General features: G+C 32.7%; 2 protein-coding genes and 1 pseudogene across 2 annotated transcripts; 1 reads left to right on the top strand and 2 right to left on the bottom strand.

The window, feature by feature from the left end:
- Positions 1–1,101: 1,101 nt before the first annotated feature.
- On the bottom strand, positions 1,102–6,785 carry LOC115991526 (cellulose synthase-like protein E6). The gene is made up of 8 exons (XM_031115277.1): positions 6,451–6,785; positions 5,985–6,306; positions 3,207–3,347; positions 2,936–3,067; positions 2,584–2,796; positions 2,246–2,470; positions 1,805–2,152; positions 1,102–1,712 (listed from the first exon to the last, which is right to left on the bottom strand). Exons 1-8 carry the CDS (start codon positions 6,720–6,722, stop codon positions 1,269–1,271), a joined length of 2,097 nt encoding a protein of 698 aa, XP_030971137.1. The 5' UTR covers positions 6,723–6,785; the 3' UTR covers positions 1,102–1,268.
- Positions 6,786–11,540: 4,755 nt separating this feature from the next.
- On the bottom strand, positions 11,541–18,322 carry LOC115990990 (annotated as a pseudogene).
- LOC115991527 lies at positions 15,889–16,898 on the top strand. Its single transcript, XM_031115278.1, has 2 exons — positions 15,889–16,197; positions 16,260–16,898. Exons 1-2 carry the CDS (start codon positions 15,921–15,923, stop codon positions 16,349–16,351), a joined length of 369 nt encoding a protein of 122 aa, XP_030971138.1. The 5' UTR covers positions 15,889–15,920; the 3' UTR covers positions 16,352–16,898.
- Positions 18,323–19,529: the final 1,207 nt, after the last annotated feature.

Genomic DNA, 19,529 nt, shown 5'->3' with positions numbered 1-19,529 from the left:
ATATATATATATTTATATATATATGTGTGTGTGTGTGATATTAAGTTTTATTTATTAATTCTTATTTAAACATGCAATTCATTCATCATTAATAAATATAAAAAAGGTGCACACAATTGTTATTGTAGTTGAATTTTTGGTTTAATTGCATGGTCTCTACGCATATTTGGCGTGCAAAGATGGATGGTCTTCATGTACTTGGTAATGGTCTATTTCTTCTTCTATATGTCTCTCTGACGCTTCCACGGTGGTTTTCCATGACTTGAAAGTTGAAACTACAACTACAATGTTCTTTAATTTATCTATGAGGGTTCTTGCTTATATAGATGTACAGGTTGAGTTTAGCCTAGTTCTTTTAATCATATATGATTTTTAAGAAAGTAAGTCAACTACACATCCTTTATTGTGAAGGAATTTGCATTGAAAATAAACATGCTTTGGAAGCAAGTCAAAGACTTTCACACCACTCTAAGAAAAAAAAATTCTAATGGGAGTCTAAATACAAGGTACGTATTGGGTATTAAAAGGAATTGTTGACATTTGATTAGTTTTTGCCAAATAAATAAGGAATTAAAAAAATAAAAATTATGTGTCAAATAAATAAAGAATTAAAAAAATAAAAATTATGTGAAAAATTGAGAGGCTACCAAAGCTTATGTGGCATATTATGAAAGAGTCCAAAAAAAGTCAAACGTTTTCAGCTATTATATATTAGTAGTTGTTAACATGTGTGATGCATTGGATAGTTAACCATTGTTAGATATCTTCACTATTCAATATTTATAATATGAAACAAAGATATACATATTTTGAAAAAAATAAGCATATTGTGTTCTTATAAGATGAAACAAATGCACACTACTTATATTTCTACCACGTTTAAACTTTTATGAAACATGGAACAACAAAATTCAATAACTTAATGACAAAAGAAAATTTTGTAAGTTCCACCAAGGCTTTTAGGGGGGAAAAAGAAGCAAATAAAGTAATACAAAAATAACATTCTATGACACAAAGCATCCATCCAACAAAACTAAAATGGCAAACATGAGAATTAAAAAATAATGATAAAAATAAAATCATAATATATTTTTACAATTATTTTGAAAAGATATGGTCCCATCAAAATATATCTTAGCCGCAAAAGTTTTGCGAGACAAACTTAGAAATTAATATACAGCTATTGCACAAGCCAATAGAGCAAACATAGTTGATTGGTATGTTACAGAGGTGGGCAGGCTAGCAACGTCTTTCCTGAAGAAAAGACCTTAAATAGGGAGGTTGATAAAAACTAGCAGACCACATAGAAGAATTTGTAATGCAAATTGTTCCCAAACCAAAGTTTCCACATTTGCAATCACCCTCTTCAATCCGCTGACAAAACAAATGGCATTTAGCAATGCAAGTGTTGCTAAAATGGTAAACATTGGAGAAGAAGTACCAAACTCCATGACCTCTTGCTCATATCTCTGTGACACATCATCATCAGCCACTTTTGTTGTGATGACAAAGGCTGAATTTGTAAACCCCAGTCGTTTTAGGATATAGTCCAACAAGCCAAAGAAGTAGGAAGTTGTTCTTTTATACAACCACATCCTTTGATCATTCCACCAACCCTTGAATGTGCCCCCAAACCAAACAAATTCTCCTAGGCTGTATGCACGATGGACAATGATGACAAATACAAATGCTAAGACCCATGAGTTTGTAATCTGTCAGTGCAAGAGCAAGATGATTATATTCTTAGAAGATAATTTAACAACAATAATAGGCAATTTCGTCTTAAGAAATAGAAGTCTCTTACCTCTAGAAACAAGGATATGCCTCTAAACAAGCATAAAGATGGCACAATAACATAGTATAATGTAGCTAAGCAATTTGTAGCCCATAGCAAATTCATACAGTAGGTAAGTTGAAGCTTTAGGGGAATCCTTTTATATCCAAGCACAAAGGGACAATGCCTAGAGGCAAATATATGAAAATCACCCTCAGACCATCTTTTGTGTTGTACAAGTGACTGTAGAAGAGTTGTGGGAGCAACTCCTAGGAAGCCCTTCCTTTCTGGATTGAAATATATGGATCTCCAACCTCGACACTGCATGACTATTCCTGTTAATACATCTTCCACTGTACAGTCATACTTCAAGCCCATCTACAAATAAGTGTATAGGAGGTTCAAATGAATTGTACACACATCATAAATAAGTATATAGGAGGTTCAAATGAATTGAACACACATAGAGACCTCTTTTCCCCATTGAGTGTTCTCTTCATAGCTACAACTTGCAAGGACTTTGCATGTCTCTTCTAGTACACTTGTACTATCATCGACACTTATATTGCTCCATCTCTTCCAATCTGCCTTATATATCTTGCTATACTTTTGCCCAGAAAGAGTCTCTCTTCTATGGAAGCACCCAGTACCAATATAGCAAGGCCCGCCATTGCCATCAAATCCTGGCATCTCCAGCTTTGTTGCAATGTATACCACAGGTATAAATTTTGTTAAAATATCTTCTCGAGTCAAGGGTACACATTTTCAATTCAACATATTAAAATCACTATAAGTTTTTTTATGCTTACCTCCATTAATACATTCAAGGAACTACCATAAACATCATTTTTTGTAAGGTTCTCGAAGGCTTGTGGAAACTGTATGAAGCCAACTTCATTCCCCTTTTCTTCATCCATAAAAAAGCATAAAGCATCTCTAACTGACATTGAATTGTTTGAGTACATGTCGCAATCCACATTAAGAATTATTGGACTGTTGCTTATCCTCGATGACACCCTTATCTAATATTTTTTTATTATGAAGAATGATTATGATTAAAATACTTACAAAATAATAACATATGGATTTTATGGCTATTGAGAGTTGAGACTACAAAAAATAAAACTAGCTTGGTCAAGCATTTTATGATATATGGCTTACCAATGCATTCATGGCTCCTGCCTTAAAATGATGGTGGTATTGGGGTCTCTTTTCACGTGAAAGGCATACTAAAGTAGGCAAAGTTTGTCCTTGAATGTCCATAGCCTTAGACTCTCTCCCATCAATAAGTATCTATAAATTAGTTAATATTAATTAATTAAGCCATGAAATAAATATTTTTAAAAATATTCAAGTATATTCAATTCATGAAAAAAAAAAAAAAAAAAGAGAAAAAGAAAGAAGAAGAAGAAGAAGAATATATAGTATGTACTTGAAGAATTGTTTGATGGTCACGTCGGCTTGCAACAAATATCCACTCTTTGAATCCCTTGTGTTCTTTGCTTATTTCTTCTGATATTCGATCTAGTTTTGTGGTGTTTTCAATCCGTTTCTTCATGTCTTCATATAACATCTACATACAACATGAAACATGATTTTATTCTTTTGCACACGCTTTTGAATTGAAAAACAAAGTAAAGAAGAAAATTTACAAGATATTTATCAACTTATTTTCAACCTAATATCCCAAAATAGATACAAAATAAATAGATAACTTTGCAAATGACACGTATCAAAACGATTTAAAATAAGTATGACAGTCTTCCTAGAAGTCTTTAGATGGGTTTATAATGGCGGGTTCTAAACTTCTAATTGAAGGATAATATGAAAAGTTAAGTTAATAATTGACTGCATTTTTGGATGCTTTCATAAGTTTTGAGACAGATTTATAATTATAAAATAGTATCATATATATAAAAGCAGGAATCTCATGAGTGCAAATATAAGGTTCTATCACAGAACATATTTTTTATTTATAATTCTCTCATTTGACATTCCATCTCATTTTTCTATTAGTTCTATGTATCAATCTTCTTTGAAAGGGATAGAGGTATTATTCATTTAGCTTTCTATCCAAGTAAAGATTTTTAATGAATTAATGCATTTAATCTTTTACCTAAGCAAAGGTTTTAATAATTTTTATAAATTTTATATTTGTTCGTATTCAAAGGTAAATAATTTATTTCTTTAGTGTTAATATTTTAATAAATTTTTTGGACAACTACTTAGCAGGGATAGATATTGTGCACCATAAATGGTTGCCAAAGTGCAAATGCCATGTATGTGAACAAATGTTTTGACTGATAAATTACTTTCAAAATAAAAGGTGTCTAGCATGTGTTTTCTCAAGTTGCCGATTAATAATTTGTTCTACTCGTTTATTCGAAGGTACAATAGCCTCAGACTTTGTCATTTGGGCTGTTAATTGAATAGAAAATTGGATACTCTTCATTTAATCTTTCACATTAGCAAATTTTTTAATCATTTGCTAACTATATTTAGTTTTTTTTTTCCTCTTATTCAGCAAAAAAAAAAAAAAAATTGTTTTATTTAATATTAATTTTTTGTTATGAGTTTTTTAGATACATTTGCATTCATTTATGTATTTTTTTTGTAGGTGGTCCACTAAATTAATATAAAATAAATTTAATATATTTTCTTTTTCTCACAAAAAGTGGAGAGGGAGGATTTAGATTTGGGTTCTTCTTGGAAAAGTGTATGGTTATTATTTAAGTTTATATATAAAACAATTTATTTAAAATATGACACTCATGTTCAAGTTTAGTTGCTTTAGCGACGATTGAAACAACTGAATTATATGAATTATTGATAATTCATAGTTCTATATGCCGATCGAATAAGTATTAATTATACATGGGGATACCCATTTCTTCCTCAAGGTCAGTAATTAGCTAGCTATTAGATACGTAGAAAAATCATAATTCCTACCCACTTGTTTGTATATACAGTAACTTTGAGTTGCCTCAACCTGCACTTCCAATGTATAATAACTGTTTGAGGAGCCACAACCATTTCCAAACCATGACTTATTATCGTAGAAGATAATAACAAACAATCAAACATCAAGAAGCCACTTAAAAGGTGAGCATTCATTAACAATTAGTTTTCCACTCAAACGTTTGGGGCAGGGACCATGTTTTCTCTGGAAAAAAAGCATCCTCATATTTATATTTGATTCGTATCCGGACAGAACAAGTTGCCAAGGCCAACAACAAAAAATCAATGCATAGTGACAACCGACTGGAGGATTTTGATGGTATTAATTAATTTTGGAGGGTCCCGTTGAATTATGTCGTATGCTCTCTTTTCTTGTTTATCTTCTAACTGGTGACACTGTTTTGGTAACTTTTTTTTCCAAAATGGACAGGGAGGGGCTATAGAAATAAATGAATTGAAAATGATCAGATTTTTTAAGACGGAAGAAAACATTTGTATGTATGTGTGTGGCTGTACTTGTAAGACAAAACACGACAAAATTTGATTTTGACAAGTACCCCGCATAAATAGAAGTGTTAGACATATTATTAACAACAGTGGAAACTTTATATTGGGATCATTGTAATACAAATATTTAGTTAATATCAATATATAATCATCTAAAAGTTCTTTCATTGTCGATGTTGACCGTTAGGTTGAACCATGTAAATCTTTATATGTACTATCTCTTTCTTGTTTTTATTATTATTCAATCATTACACATAATCACACAACAGTTTTTTTTTTTTTATACAGTTATTCACTTTAATTCTCCTTGGTGATCATGTTACTCTAGCTAGCAAGGTCAATTAAATATATATAGTTGGAGGTGAACAAATTTAAACCGTAAATGTTTATGATGTATTTTAAACTAGGTTTATAATATACTATAGAACTAAAGTATAACTATAAAAAGGTTTAACCTTTGAAGTTGTAGATTGGGATTATAAATAGCAGACATTAGACACATACAATCAATGTGGGATAAAACATCTATATTTCTTTTTGTAAATATAATACTTATTAGAACACACACAAAAATAGTAATATTTAAGTACATAAATATATATGATCAAAGAAATAGTAAAATCTTGACCTGAAGTAACTATTTTTTTTTTTTTTTTTTTTTTTCATATGAATGACAAGGGTCTTGTACCATCAAACAATAAATGGTGTTTTGCAAATGAGGAGAGCATGATAGTGAGAGATGTACCTTGACAGTTGACCAATCCTTGGCCATGACAGGCTCCCCAAGTGGCTCAACAGCTGTGCGGAAATAAGCCTCCGGCGATCTTGGTTCTACTTTGAACTTCTCGCAAAACGACAGCCAAATCTTTGAGAAACGCGAGGCCTCAAGCATAGCATAAAACGTCAACTCTGAACCACCATCGTCTGATAGACAAACGCTAAGCTTCTCAGGTGGATAGTCATAAGCCATGACTGATAGGACTGTGTTAATCACCATAACTGGTGGTTCTATCACAGGGTCTGCAGTGCAAACAAATATGTCTATGCCCGGCAAAGCCTTTTCGTATCTGTTTATTATATATACAATCACACTCAGCAAGAAAAGCATGTAATACACAAACGCATATATAGAAAAATCAAGTTTGCATGCAATATATATATCTGTGGGTGTGCGCGCTAGCTAGCTTGGCATATGAAACAGAAAAATATACCTGTGAGAGAGGCGATCTTTGAAAGTGTTACGATAGACGGGGTTCCATCGTACAACCGTAGTGACAAACCAATAAAAACAAAACCAAAGCTCTGAGAAAAACAATCCCATCCATGCCCATCTTCTGGGTTCTTCTTTCGCTGGTATGTGGCTCAGTCTATATACAAAGATGAAGCATATACCCACAAAAATTAAAAGCGAATAGAATTGGAAAAGGATTCGTCCCTTCGCTAACTTTGTCGTAAAAAGAGGAAGATTTTCATCTTTTGCCATCTCTCACTCTTTCTCCTATGGTGCTTTACACTGCACGTATATAGTACTGCCAAAAGATAAAAAAGAAAAAGGAGGGGAAAAAGGCGTGTATAATAGGAGCCAAGTAGAGGAGTAGATAAGACGCAATTAGCTTTAAAAAAAAAAGTAGATAAGACTCATGGGAGTAGGATTGATTGACCAAAGGGTAATTGTTAATGCACAACTTAGTGTGAGTTTGGAATCCACGGAAAACATATGTTCCTGCATTTTGCTGAAAAATAGTGAGTTTTATGTATTATTTACGGGACTCGTAAGTCCTTTTTTTAGCAAAAAAAACTTTAAAATTAAGTCTCACGATACTATTTACACATTTAAAAATTATTTTGCTATAGTATTTTCAGTTTTCAGTAATAAGTGTTATCCAAACCGAGCTTTATTATCACACACCGTACACGCAAATAACCAGGTCAGCTAGAGCAAGTAAAAACTTGTGAAAAGGTTTAAATGGGAGGAGCTAGAGCTAGTTGAAGTCAAAGTTGGATATTATCAATTTTGATAAACTAACAAAACAAGGAGAGAGAGAGAGAGAGAGATTCAAATGATAGGAAAATGATGGTGCCTGTGATATTGCAAACAAATATCAAGTTATTGTAAAAGGTTCAAACCCAATCACGTTAAAATAAATTTGAGTTTGTGTCGGTTATCATGGAATAAGAAACTTGCGTTCAAATTTTAATTGCACAAAAATGAAACTCTCAAAAGACATTTCGCTTTGGTAAAAAGTAGCTGTTCAGTAGCGTGTTTAAGTGTAGTATTCAAAATGACGTGAAATTTGTTGTTTACAAAATATCGTGAAAATACGCGTTTAAAGTACTTATAGTGCAATATATATATATATATATATATGTTTAGTACCATGTTTCAAAAAACATATTGTGTGTTTGATATGTGTATGTGTGTGTGTTTTTATTTTTATTTTTATTTATATATATATATATTTATATATATATATTTTTAAGTAATGACTTGTACAATAAAGGTATACTATTTTGTTTAAGGAGAGAGAAAAAGAAAGGAAATAAATAAATAAAAGAGGTTGAAGCGTCTCAAAGAGAGTTTCAATTATGTTTGGTCCTGTCAAGTGGGTCTCAAAAAACTAATATGGACAAGTTCTTAAAATACATGTTTTAAATACCATAATTTGAGAATTTTAACTCAAAATACTCTTAATAAATCATTCTTACCATACACTTCTTAAAAAAAAAAAAAAACACTAAAAGCTGTTGTTTGAAATCTACTACCAAATAGGCCATAAGCGGTATCCAAACCGAGCTTTATTATTACACACCGTACACGCAAATAACCAAGTCAGCTAGAGCAAGTAAAAATTTGTGAGAAGGTTTAAATGGGAGGAGCTAGAGCTGGTTGAAGTCAAAGTTGGATATTATCAATTTTGATGAACTAACAAAACAAGGAGAGAGAGAGAGAGAGAGATTCAAATGATAGGAAAATGATGGCGCCTGGGATATTGCAAACAAATATCAGGTTATTGTACAAAGTTCAACCCAATCACATTAAAATAAATTTGAGTATGTGTCGGTTATCGTGGAATAAGAAACTTTCATTCAAATTTTAATTGCACAAAAACGAAACTCTCAAAAGACATTTCGCTTTGGTAAAAAGTAGCTGTTTAGTAGCGTGTTTAAGTATAGTATTCAAAATGACGTGAAATTTGTTGTTTACAAAATATTGTGAAAAAACGCGTTTAAAGTACTTATGATAGGAAAATGATGGTGCCTGCGATATTGCAAACAAATATCAAGTTATTGTACAAGGTTCAACCCAATCACATTAAAATAAATTTGAGTTTGTGTCGATTATCGTGGAATAAGAAACTTGCGTTCAAATTTTAATTGCACAAAAACGAAACTCTCAAAAGACATTTCGCTTTGGTAAAAAGTAGCTGTTCAGTAGCGTGTTTAAGTATAGTATTCCAAATGACGTGAAATTTGTTGTTTACAAAATATCGTGAAAACACGCGTTTAAAGTACTTATAATGCAATATATATATGTTTAGTACCATGTTTCAAAAAACATATTGTGTGTTTGGTATGTGTATGTGTTTTTTTTTTTTTTTTTTTTTTTTTTTTTTTTTTTTTTTAAGTAGTGACTTGTACAATAAAGGTATACTATTTTGTTTAAGGAGAAAGAAAAAGAAAGGAAATAAATAAATAAATAAAAGAGGTTTCAATTATGTTTGGTCTTGTCAAGTGGGTCTCAAAAAACTGATATGGACAAGTTCTTAAAATACATGTTTTAAATACCATAATTTGAGAATTTTAACTCAAAATACTCTTAATAAAACATTCTTACCATACACTTCTAAAAAAAACACTAAAAGCTGTTGTTTGAAATCTACTACCAAATAGGCCATATTTCACTTAAACTTTGCTCGAGTTTAGAGCTGAGCGAAAAAAAAATTTGAGGTTTAAAAAATTTGTAAGATTATGTAGAATAAATGTGCTTTGAGTGAGGGATGACTATTTTAATGTCTGATAACAGTTTTAACAATATTTTGAAGGTTGTGATTTGTCAATTGTATATTGTGTCTCTTCATTGACTATTTATATAAACATATTTGGTTTTTTATTTTATAATATACACATATACAAGGAAATTCTGGAATTCTCAACAATTGATATTTGTAGAATTTAGGCTTATTGTCTCTTAGAAATAATTTTTTAGGAACCTTATAACAAACTATCTTTTGAGTTGGAGCAAATATTGTCTTAAAGATAGTTATTCAATGTGAGTTGGTAACACTATTGTAGAAAATATGTATACTAAGCCGTACCAAAATCTCGATGACCTACTTACATGTCCAAGGTCAGGAAGATATTCTCAGTTAGTTTGCCTGATCCGTGTACGTCTCTTTGGGTAGACCTTGCATATGTGGAATGCTTAGGTCAATAGCTGCGTAAGACTCTCTTTTGGGGCGGGATGAGGGTTTTCCTTATGCTCAAATATAATGTAAGGTTGAATTTAATCAACCATCTTGTTGGCTTTATTCTGTGTCAAATTTGCTTGTATTTCAACAATTAGTAACCCTGTATTTAGGTGGGATTCTTGTAAGGGTAGTGAGTGAGATAGTGTGAAGAAATGCTCAAGAGTGCGTAAGAAAAACAGAGACTTGCGACTGGATCTCGCAGGTGACTCGCAGCTGCAAGCCGCTAGAAGCTGCACACGTGCCAAGCATACCAGAAGTTGAAGCAACATGCTAGTTGGAGCACTACAGGACAAAATAGGACAACTAGCCGTTCAGTTATCTCGCAGCTGGAACTTGTGACTCAGTCAAGCCACGAGGCCATGCCGCGAGCCAGCCCTGTTTTGAAAAACCTGACTCTTCACATTCCATTCTCACCTTAGTATAAATACCCCTTATACCCACAAAAGAAAGAGTTTTTTCCAGAGAGAATTTTGAGAGAGAAACCCTAGAGAAAAACAAGATTGATTCATCCACAATCTTCACATAAGAGACTCTTCAAATTCCTCTACTCTCTTCCTCTCCATTGTTAAATCCTTGAAAGGCTTTTTACCAAAACCTTTTCTCACCATATCCATTATTGTGAGAGGGTTGTTTGGTGTTTTGGGAAGCAATTAGGAAGGAACCAATTTCATATTGGTTGATGCTATGGTCAAGTAGCAGAATCCGGGAAGTTAGAAAAGAAATAGGTTCAGCGCAACCTCGTTGGAGTAAGAAGCTTGGAGGGCTTAGGTACACTGGGTAGATTAGGCTTGGAGGCTTTATTGCTGTTCATGTATCGTAACTACATTTTCTAGTGGATTACTTACCGCTTGGAGGGCGGCGGAGAGGTTTTACGCCGAGGGCTTCGGTTTCCTCTTCGATAACACATTGTTGTGTTGTCCTTGTGTTTGCATCTCTCTTCCCTTAATCTTTGCCTTTTATTTTCTGCTATAGATGTGATTTTAATTGGCTTAGATTGTTTACCAATTCTGTTTATAGCTTGTGTTCATTTTCTGCACACTTATTGTTTGTCATAAAGCTTGATTTGGTAATTTTGTTATTGGGGATCTAAACGTTCAAGGGTGTTTTATACACTATTTGAACTTTCATATAAATTGGGCATGGCGACCCATTTGGGCATTATTGTGGACCCATAGATCATGGACCCTCCCACTTATATACGCAACATCAATTTTATGTGAGACATGTAATTGATTTATCTATGTGGATGGAAAATGTTCATCTACACCTTCATAACGTAGTTTTAACTAATTATGACTAATTTCTTAATAAAAGTTTAACTGTTTAAGGTACTTTTTCTCTATAAAAATTTAAGAAGAAAAAAAAAAAAAAAATAATGTCTTCTCTGCCATTAGAGTATATTAGGAGATACTAGTCACTAAAGCTTGCAAGACTTCCAACTCTAGCTAGCCAAATTCAACGTTTAGTTCTATTTGTTGATTTTTTAGTGCCACAAATTTGAGATCTATATATATTTTTTAATAAATTTGGATTTTTTTTTTTTTTTTTACCATTCTTAAGTAAATGAACCGAAGTGGACTAAAATGGACCAAAATGAACCAAAATGCATCGAAATGCTATGTTGATGTGACTCAACATGAGCACAGTAACAATAAATACTAGCTTTCAGTTTCTAGATACTAATATATAGATTTGAATAATGAAGCAAAAAAGAAAAGTACATAAAAAAATCAAATTCTAATCAATTCCAATAATTATTTTGACAATATATGGTTCCATCAAATTAACTATATCTTAACCAATTGAAGTTTTACAAGGCACAAACATAGAAATTATAATAGGGTTATTGCACAAGCCAATAAAGCAAACATAGTTGATTTGATTGTTATAGAGGTGGGCAGGCTAGCAACATCTTTCCTGAAGAAAAGACCTTGGTAAACTGGAAGGTTGATGAAAACTAGCAAACCACATAGAAGAATCTGCAATGCAAATCATTCCCAAAACAAAATTTCCACATTTGCAATTACCCTCTTCAATGTACCAATGAAACAAAAGGCGTTTAGCAATGCAAGTGTTGCTAAAATGGTAAACATTGGAGAAGAAGTACCAAACTCCATGACCAATTGCTCATATCTCTGTTACACATCATCGTCAACCACTTTTGTTGTGATGACAAAGGTCGACTTTGAAAACCCTAGTCGTTTTAGGATATAGTCCAACAAGCCAAAGAAGTAAGAAGTTGTTCTTTTATATAGCCACATCCTTTGATCATTCCACCAACCCTTGAATGTGCCCCCAAACCAAATAAATTCTCCAAGGCTGTAAGTACGATGGAGAAAGATAACAAATACAAATGCTAGGACCCATGAGCTTGAAATCTGCTAGTGCAAGATCAATATATTCTTAGGAGATAATTTAGCAACAATAATATACAACTTCAATTCAAGAAATAAAAGTCTCTTACCTGTGGAAACAAAGATATGCCTCTAAACAAGCATAGAGATGGCACAGTAACATAGTACAACGTAGTCAAGCAGTTTGGAGCACATAGTAAGTAGATACAGTATGAAAGTTGAAGTTTTAGAGGAATCTTTTTATATCCAAGCACAAAGGGACAATTCCTGGAGGCAAATATATGAAAATCACCTTCAGACCATCTTTTGTGTTGTACAAGTGACTGTAGTAGTGTTACGGGAGCAACTCCTAGAAAGCTCTTCCTTTTTGGATTGAAATATATGGATCTCCAATCTCAGCATTTCATGGCTAATCCCGTTAATAAATCTTCCACTGCACAGTCATACTTCAAACCCATCTGCAAATAAGTGTATATGAGGATCAAATGAATTGTACACATACACACACATCACAAATAAGCATATAAGTGGTTCAAATGAATTGAACACACACACACACGCACATACCTCTTTTCCCCACTGAGAGTTCTCTTCATAGCTAGAACTTGCAAGGACTTTGCATTTCTCTTCTAGTACACTTGTACTCTCCTCTACAATTCTATTGCTCAATCTCTTCCAATCTGCCTTATAATTCTTGCTATACTTTTGCCCAGAAAGAGTCTCTCTTTTGTGGAAGCACCCAGTACCAATATAGCAAGATCCTCCATTCCCATCATATCCTGGCATCTCCATCTTTGTTTCAATTTACAGCACGATAGCAATTTTGTTAAAATCTTCTTTAGTCAAGGGTATGCATTTTCAATTCAACATATCGAAATCACAATAAGTTATTTTTTGATGCTTACCTCCATTATTACATTCAAGGAACTACTGTAAACATCATTTTTTGTTAGGTTCTCGAATGCTTGTGGAAATTGTACAAAGCCAACTTCATTTCCCTTTTCTTCATCCATAAAAAAGCATAAAACTTCTCTAACTGACTTTGAATTGTTTGAGTACATGTCGCAATCCACGTTAAGAATTATTGGACTATTGCTTATCCTCAATGACACCCTTATCTTTCTTTCTTTTTTTTTTTTTTTTTTTTTTTTTTTTTTTTAGGAAAGATGATTATGAGTTAATATACTAACAAACCAAGAATTGGCTTGGTGAAGCATTTTTGCATGTAGATATGATGTATGGTTTACCATTGCATTCATGGCTCCTGCCTTAAAATGGTGATGGTATTGGGGTCTCTTTTCACATGCCAAGTATACCAAGGTAGGTAAAGGTTGTCCTTGAATGTCGGCAGCCTCAGAGTCTCTCCCATCAATAAATATCTACAAATTATTTATTATTAATTAATTAACTAAACCATGCAATCGAATAAAATTTAAATACTAAAGTATATTCAATTCATGAGACAAAGGGAATATAAAGTATGTACTTGAAGAATTGTTTGATGGTCACGTTGGCTTGCAACCAATATCCAGTCATTGAATCCCTTGTGTTCTTTGCTTATCACTTCAGATATTCGACCTAGTTTTGTGATGTTTTCAATCCGTTTCTTCATGTCTTCATATAACATCCACATACAACATGAAATACGATTTTAGTTTTTAGCACACGTACATGAATTCAAAAATAAAGTAAAGAAGAAAATTTACATGTTTGTCTATTGATTTTCAACCTAATCTCAAAATAGGTACAAAATAAATAGATGACTTTGCAAATGATCAAAAAGATACAAAATAAATATAACAATCTTCCTAGAAGCCTTTTGATGGGTCTATAATGGTGGGTTGTAATTGAAGGATGATATGGAAATTAAGTTAAGTAGATAAATGATTTTATTTTTGGTTGCTTTCATATGTTTTGAGATGGATTTACAATCAAAACATCGTATTTATATATATAAAAGTAATAATCTCATGAATGAAAACATAAGGTTCCATTATATGACGTATTTTTTTATAATTCTCTCATTTGACATTCCACCTCATTTTTTGATTAGTTCGAAGTATCAATCTTCTTTGAAAGGGGTATAGGTATTATTCATTTAACCTTCCATCCAAGTAAAGGTTTTAATGAATTAATTCATTTTAACCTTTTTAACTAAGTAAATGTTTTAATTTTTATTATTTATTTGTATTCAAAGATAAATAACTTTATTTAATTAGTTTTTTATATTTTTAATTATAAAAAATTTCTAACAACTATTTAGCAATGTATATATGTGTGTGTGTAAACAAAGGTGTGGACTGAAAAAATATGTGATTATTATTTAATATTTATATCAAAAAACAATTTATTTGGTATATAACACTCATGTTCAAATTTAGTTGTTTTAGCAACAATTGAAAAAAAAAAAAAAAAAAACTAGCAAAAAACAAAAGAAAAATATGTAAAATGTTGTGTAATTAATTTAATCAAAGTAATTAAATATTTGTGAATTCATTCAAAAACATGTTCATATATAAATGAATTATATTAAGCACAATAATTCATGTTTCCTCTTTTTAATGACGTGATATAATTATCAAATATAATATAATGAATAAGTATTATACATGAATTATATTTTATATGAACTTGCAATGTACTCACATATTTCAAGAGGTATCCATTTTAGAATGGTGAAAGTATTAGTTTTACTTCTTTTTATGCCAAAGTACTACTTTTACTGATTTCTTGAAAAAGGTAATGTATTACATTCATAAATACCCGTCCTTGAAAGAGATAGGCACATGGTCATGATACCCATTTCTTCCAAAAATAAAATCATAATTCCTACCCCTTGTTTGTGTTTATGGTAACTTTGAACCTGCACTTCCAAAGTTCCAAGTATATTAATAATTTGAGCTGCCACAATTTCCAAACCATGACTTATGGTAGAAAATAATAACAAACAATCAATCATCAAGAAGCTATTGGGATGACCATTTTTCCCGTGTTGCCTTGACCTGCTCCATTTCACTCCATCCCGCAAGAGTGTTTCTTGCCCCGTAAATTAAGGTGGTGGGCGGGGGATGGGTTTAGGCTTTTTAGCCCTGCCCCATCCCTGTTCTGGCTCACTCTACTAGTGTTAAAAAATTAATTTTTATTATTAAGTATTTAAATGCATAAATATTAAGGTTTTTTGTTTTATTTTGATATTATCTTGTTAAACACTTTGGATAATATTATTCAATTCATACTAAAAATTAGTTTGATTAAAATAATAATTTTAATTTTAATTTCAAGTATGTTTATATTAACAAAACAAGTTTTATAAAAATAAAAAATAAAAAATAAAAAAATTATAATAGGTGTGCGGAAGGGATGTGACAGATTAACACAAAGTAAAATTTTGTAGGCGAAGATGTTCAAGGCAATTTACCCCACCATGCAGCACAAGACTAATACAAGATAAGATAAAATCATACAAGGCGAAAATCCCATCATTCAACTTGGCCCTATTTAAGAGGTGAGCATTCATTTAAAATTAATTATCTCCCATGACTTTTCCACGTGAATGTTTGGGGTAGGTACCAACGTACCATATTTTCTCTAGACAAAGCATCCTGGTACTGTGGTATTTAAAAAACGCCACCTAGTCATCTTTTCTTACTTAAACCTAGTCATCTTTTCTTACTTAACTCCACATCACCACTGATGCCATTAACTCAACTATGGTTAGAAAATCAAACCAAGGTTAAAAACTCAGCTCTACTTACCCACAGCCGAATTTAACCCAAAATCAACTAAACAAATTAAAAAAATTTCTCAAACACAGCTCTATCTACCTCTTTCTCAAAATCAAATGCCTAGATTCTTCAAATGTTTGTGGCGGCAAAATTCAGTGAGAAGGGCCAATCATTGGCCCTAACAGGAGGGAGAAGATCATCACAATCTTCTACCTCTTCTTCTATTACAAAAACCATCTGCTTTTGTGCAATTTGTAAATCTCATCAATCGTATTGGTTTGCGGTTAATATTTCCTTCGAAGCTGAAGAAGAGTTGGAGAGCAGAACAAAGGGAAGAGACCCAGATGAAGAAGACTTGATGGCCCGCTTCTGTGGACGTCATCATCACCACTTTGATGGTGTGACTTATGGTAAGTTCCCAACCCTTGAACATGATATCCAACCTTGTTGAAAACACTTTGTGATTATGCAGGAGATGCAGTGCCCAGATGGGTGGCTCGTTGGATTCGTGTAGCAGAACCAGGAAATGTCCTCAAAAACCATCACCAGCGGCAACAACAATAGCGATCCAGGGCTTCACGAATTCCTTGCGATGAGTCCAAAGTTGTGAGGACCCGGCAATGCCAAATATGATGTGTTTCAGTGACAACTCCTCTTCTTTGTCCTTCTTTTTCGTTTCGAAAAGGCTGGAGATGTCGAAAATATCTTGAAGGACGACTGATGAGATGAAGGCATACAAGTGTTTTAAGTTCTTTTCAATTTTTAATGTGAGGAAGATTGTGATTGTGAGTCATTTAGTTGCTGGGTTCCATGATTTTTGCATTTCAACATTGTTGTTGATGCTGCAAAGATTGATGTCCCGAAGTTTTAAATAAAGATTGTATTAGTGGTATTTAGTTGTGGGCAAGATTGTACTAGTGGTATTTGGTTGTAGGCTTGCTGCTAACTTGGAGGAATTGGTTCTGATGTGAATTGTTTATGTGGTTTTGGCATAGTTGTTCTGATGTGAATTGTAGCTTTTAGTTATTGTATTTGCAAATAATTTTTGTGTTTATAGATGAGGTTCATCTTTTTGTTTGGGTGTTTGGATCTCATTGTAAATTTTGTTCATTTTGACAATAAAATTTCTCATTTGGTGGACTATTAGTGATGCTTTTTAGAGAGAAATGTCAGAAATTTTATTGACATAGAGCTATTGTATTACAAAAACTTTGGCCATGAGCATCCTGGGTAGCACATGAAGGCCACAACAAGTTACATTACAACCCAATGTTACATGTGCCAGGGCCAAAACAATGAAAGAAAAAACAAATCCTAGCTTTGGGACCTAGGCAGCGAGCAGATGAGTTGAGAAACAGAAAAACCAACACTTTGTTTTTTAGTCAAATGGCAGCTGCATCTTCAGTTACATTCCCCCAATTTTATTTTATTTTTGCATCCTAGTTTGGTTTATTGAAGGATGAGCAAATGAAAAAAAAAAAAAAAAAAAAAAAAAAAAAACCCAATTGTCCTAAAATATCTACCAGCTGCAGCAACATCTCCAATACATTTCCAAAAAAATAAAAATTTTTAGACCATGTTTTCGGTTGGGTTTGCCCAATATCTTCTCTGGAGAGAGAGAGAGAGAGAGAGAGAGAGAGAGAGAGAGAGAGGCAAATAGAGTTGTGTTTGAGAAATTTTTTGAATCTGTTTAGTTGATTTTGGGTTAAATTTGGCTGTGGGTAAGTGGGTAAGTAGAGCTGAGTTTTTAACCTTGGTTTGATTTTCTAACCATTGTTAAGTTAATGGCACCACATCAGTGGTCCTCCCGGAGGTCCCAATAATTTTTCCTAAAAGTTAATACACAGTGACAATTGACCTGAATGATATCCCATTGAATTTTGGAGGGTCTCATTGAATGATATCGTATGCTCTTTTTTCTTTCTTACCTACTAACTAGTATCTCTCATAGACTCTGATATGTTTGGGTACATGTCACAGTCCACATTAAGAATTATAGAACCATTGCTTATCTTCGATGACACCCTCAGCTATTTTTTTTAATGACGGATGATTATGATATTTAAATATATTTGTAAAGTAACACATGAAATTTTTGAAGCTCGAGATGTGGATATGGTGCAAGACTTACCAGTGCATTCATGGCTCCCACTTTAAAATTGTGGTGGTATTGAGGTTTCTTTTCACGTGCTAAGTATACTAAAGTTGGCAAAGGTTGTCCTTCAATGTCCACGGCATTGGGGTCTCTCCCATCAATAAGTATCTATGAATTAGATACAACTGTATTAACAAAAGTCCAGGGATTTAATACAAATATACAATTTTGATATAGATGTATTCATTTCCATGAGATAGAGAGAATGTAGGAAGTACTTGAAGAATAGTTTGATGATCACGTTTGCTTGCAACCCATGTCCACTCCTTGAATCCCTTGTGTTCTTGATAAATTTCTTTTGAAATTCGACCTAGCTTTGTGGTGGTTTCAGTCTGCTTTTTCATGTCTTCATATAATTTATGCAACAAGATATGAAACATGATTTTATTTTATATATCACATGTGAACCAGAAAATAAATAAAAGAAAAAAATTTACAAGATGTTAGTAAGTTTTTTTGAACATCCAAATTAGAAGTAATTATACTTTGATTGAAGTAATAAGTGTTGAGGAAAAATTAGGTACAACACCTTAGGTGTAATATATTAGGTTTCCAATTAAATTCAAACACCTAATTATATTGATCAATAAATTGCAAATGTTTACCTTTTCAGAGATAATTAAATTCAGTACAAACAAATGATTTAATTGAATTGAAAAACCTAATGTACTACCCTTGAAGTTCTGTGCCAAAGTTATATCCATTAGGGCTAGTTCAACATGCTTTCCTATGGTATTATTTTCATTTGCCAAATAGGCATGACACTAGTTTGTTAGGACATATGTGATTCAATGTTAGGAACATATGTCAACATTTTATGTAATTGGCTAATCTTTTGACAAAATGCACTTTACTTGTAATTGGGTAGACCTAGAATGAGTTTAATGTTTCAAGAAACAAGGTTTCAAGTTCAAGTGTTAAAGTCAGGCAAGTTTGTCCAAGAATCAAGTGAGAAAGTGTAAGATTTTAAAGCTCGACAGCTAACTCGATAGCTAGCATCTATCAAGATTTAAAAGCTGCTGAAGCCCGTGGCTCGACAACTAGCTCGATAGATGGCTATCTATCGAGATTTATGAAGTTTAGTTTTTCAAGCTGATTTTCATCCAATCCGTAAATGTATGTTTGGGCTTTCTTTTCTCACAACCCTAAACATATATAAGGATTATTTTAAGAGCCGTAAAAGGCGACACAAGTTGCACAAGAGCACAATTCCACAAGTGTGAAGAAAGTATGACCGGAAACCTAGTTTGCCCTAGTTCTTGAAGAAGCTGCTGTGTTTGAGCACATTGGGTTTTGTGACCAAGCAACTTCATGATCTTCACCTTGTGATGAACAAAAGAACTTTGCAGCCAACATCCTTCTCAAGTTGGTGATCAAGTCGTGTATTGGGATCCGTGCAATTGGTTAGTCACGTACTGGGACCCATGCATTGAAAATGAGAGATTGTCAATACAGAACAAGTCTAATTGGGTATTGGGGTAAGGGTTCAACTGTAGGTTGGTATAAGGTATTGAAATTACTTTACTTGTAACCGCTTGTTTTGATTATAGTGGATTCTCGGGAGTGGTGACCTTAAAATCACGCGGT

This window comes from Quercus lobata, chromosome 5, assembly GCF_001633185.2.
Source record: "Quercus lobata isolate SW786 chromosome 5, ValleyOak3.0 Primary Assembly, whole genome shotgun sequence".
NCBI lineage: Eukaryota > Viridiplantae > Streptophyta > Magnoliopsida > Fagales > Fagaceae > Quercus > Quercus lobata.
This window is presented reverse-complemented; position numbering and strand designations above follow the sequence as displayed.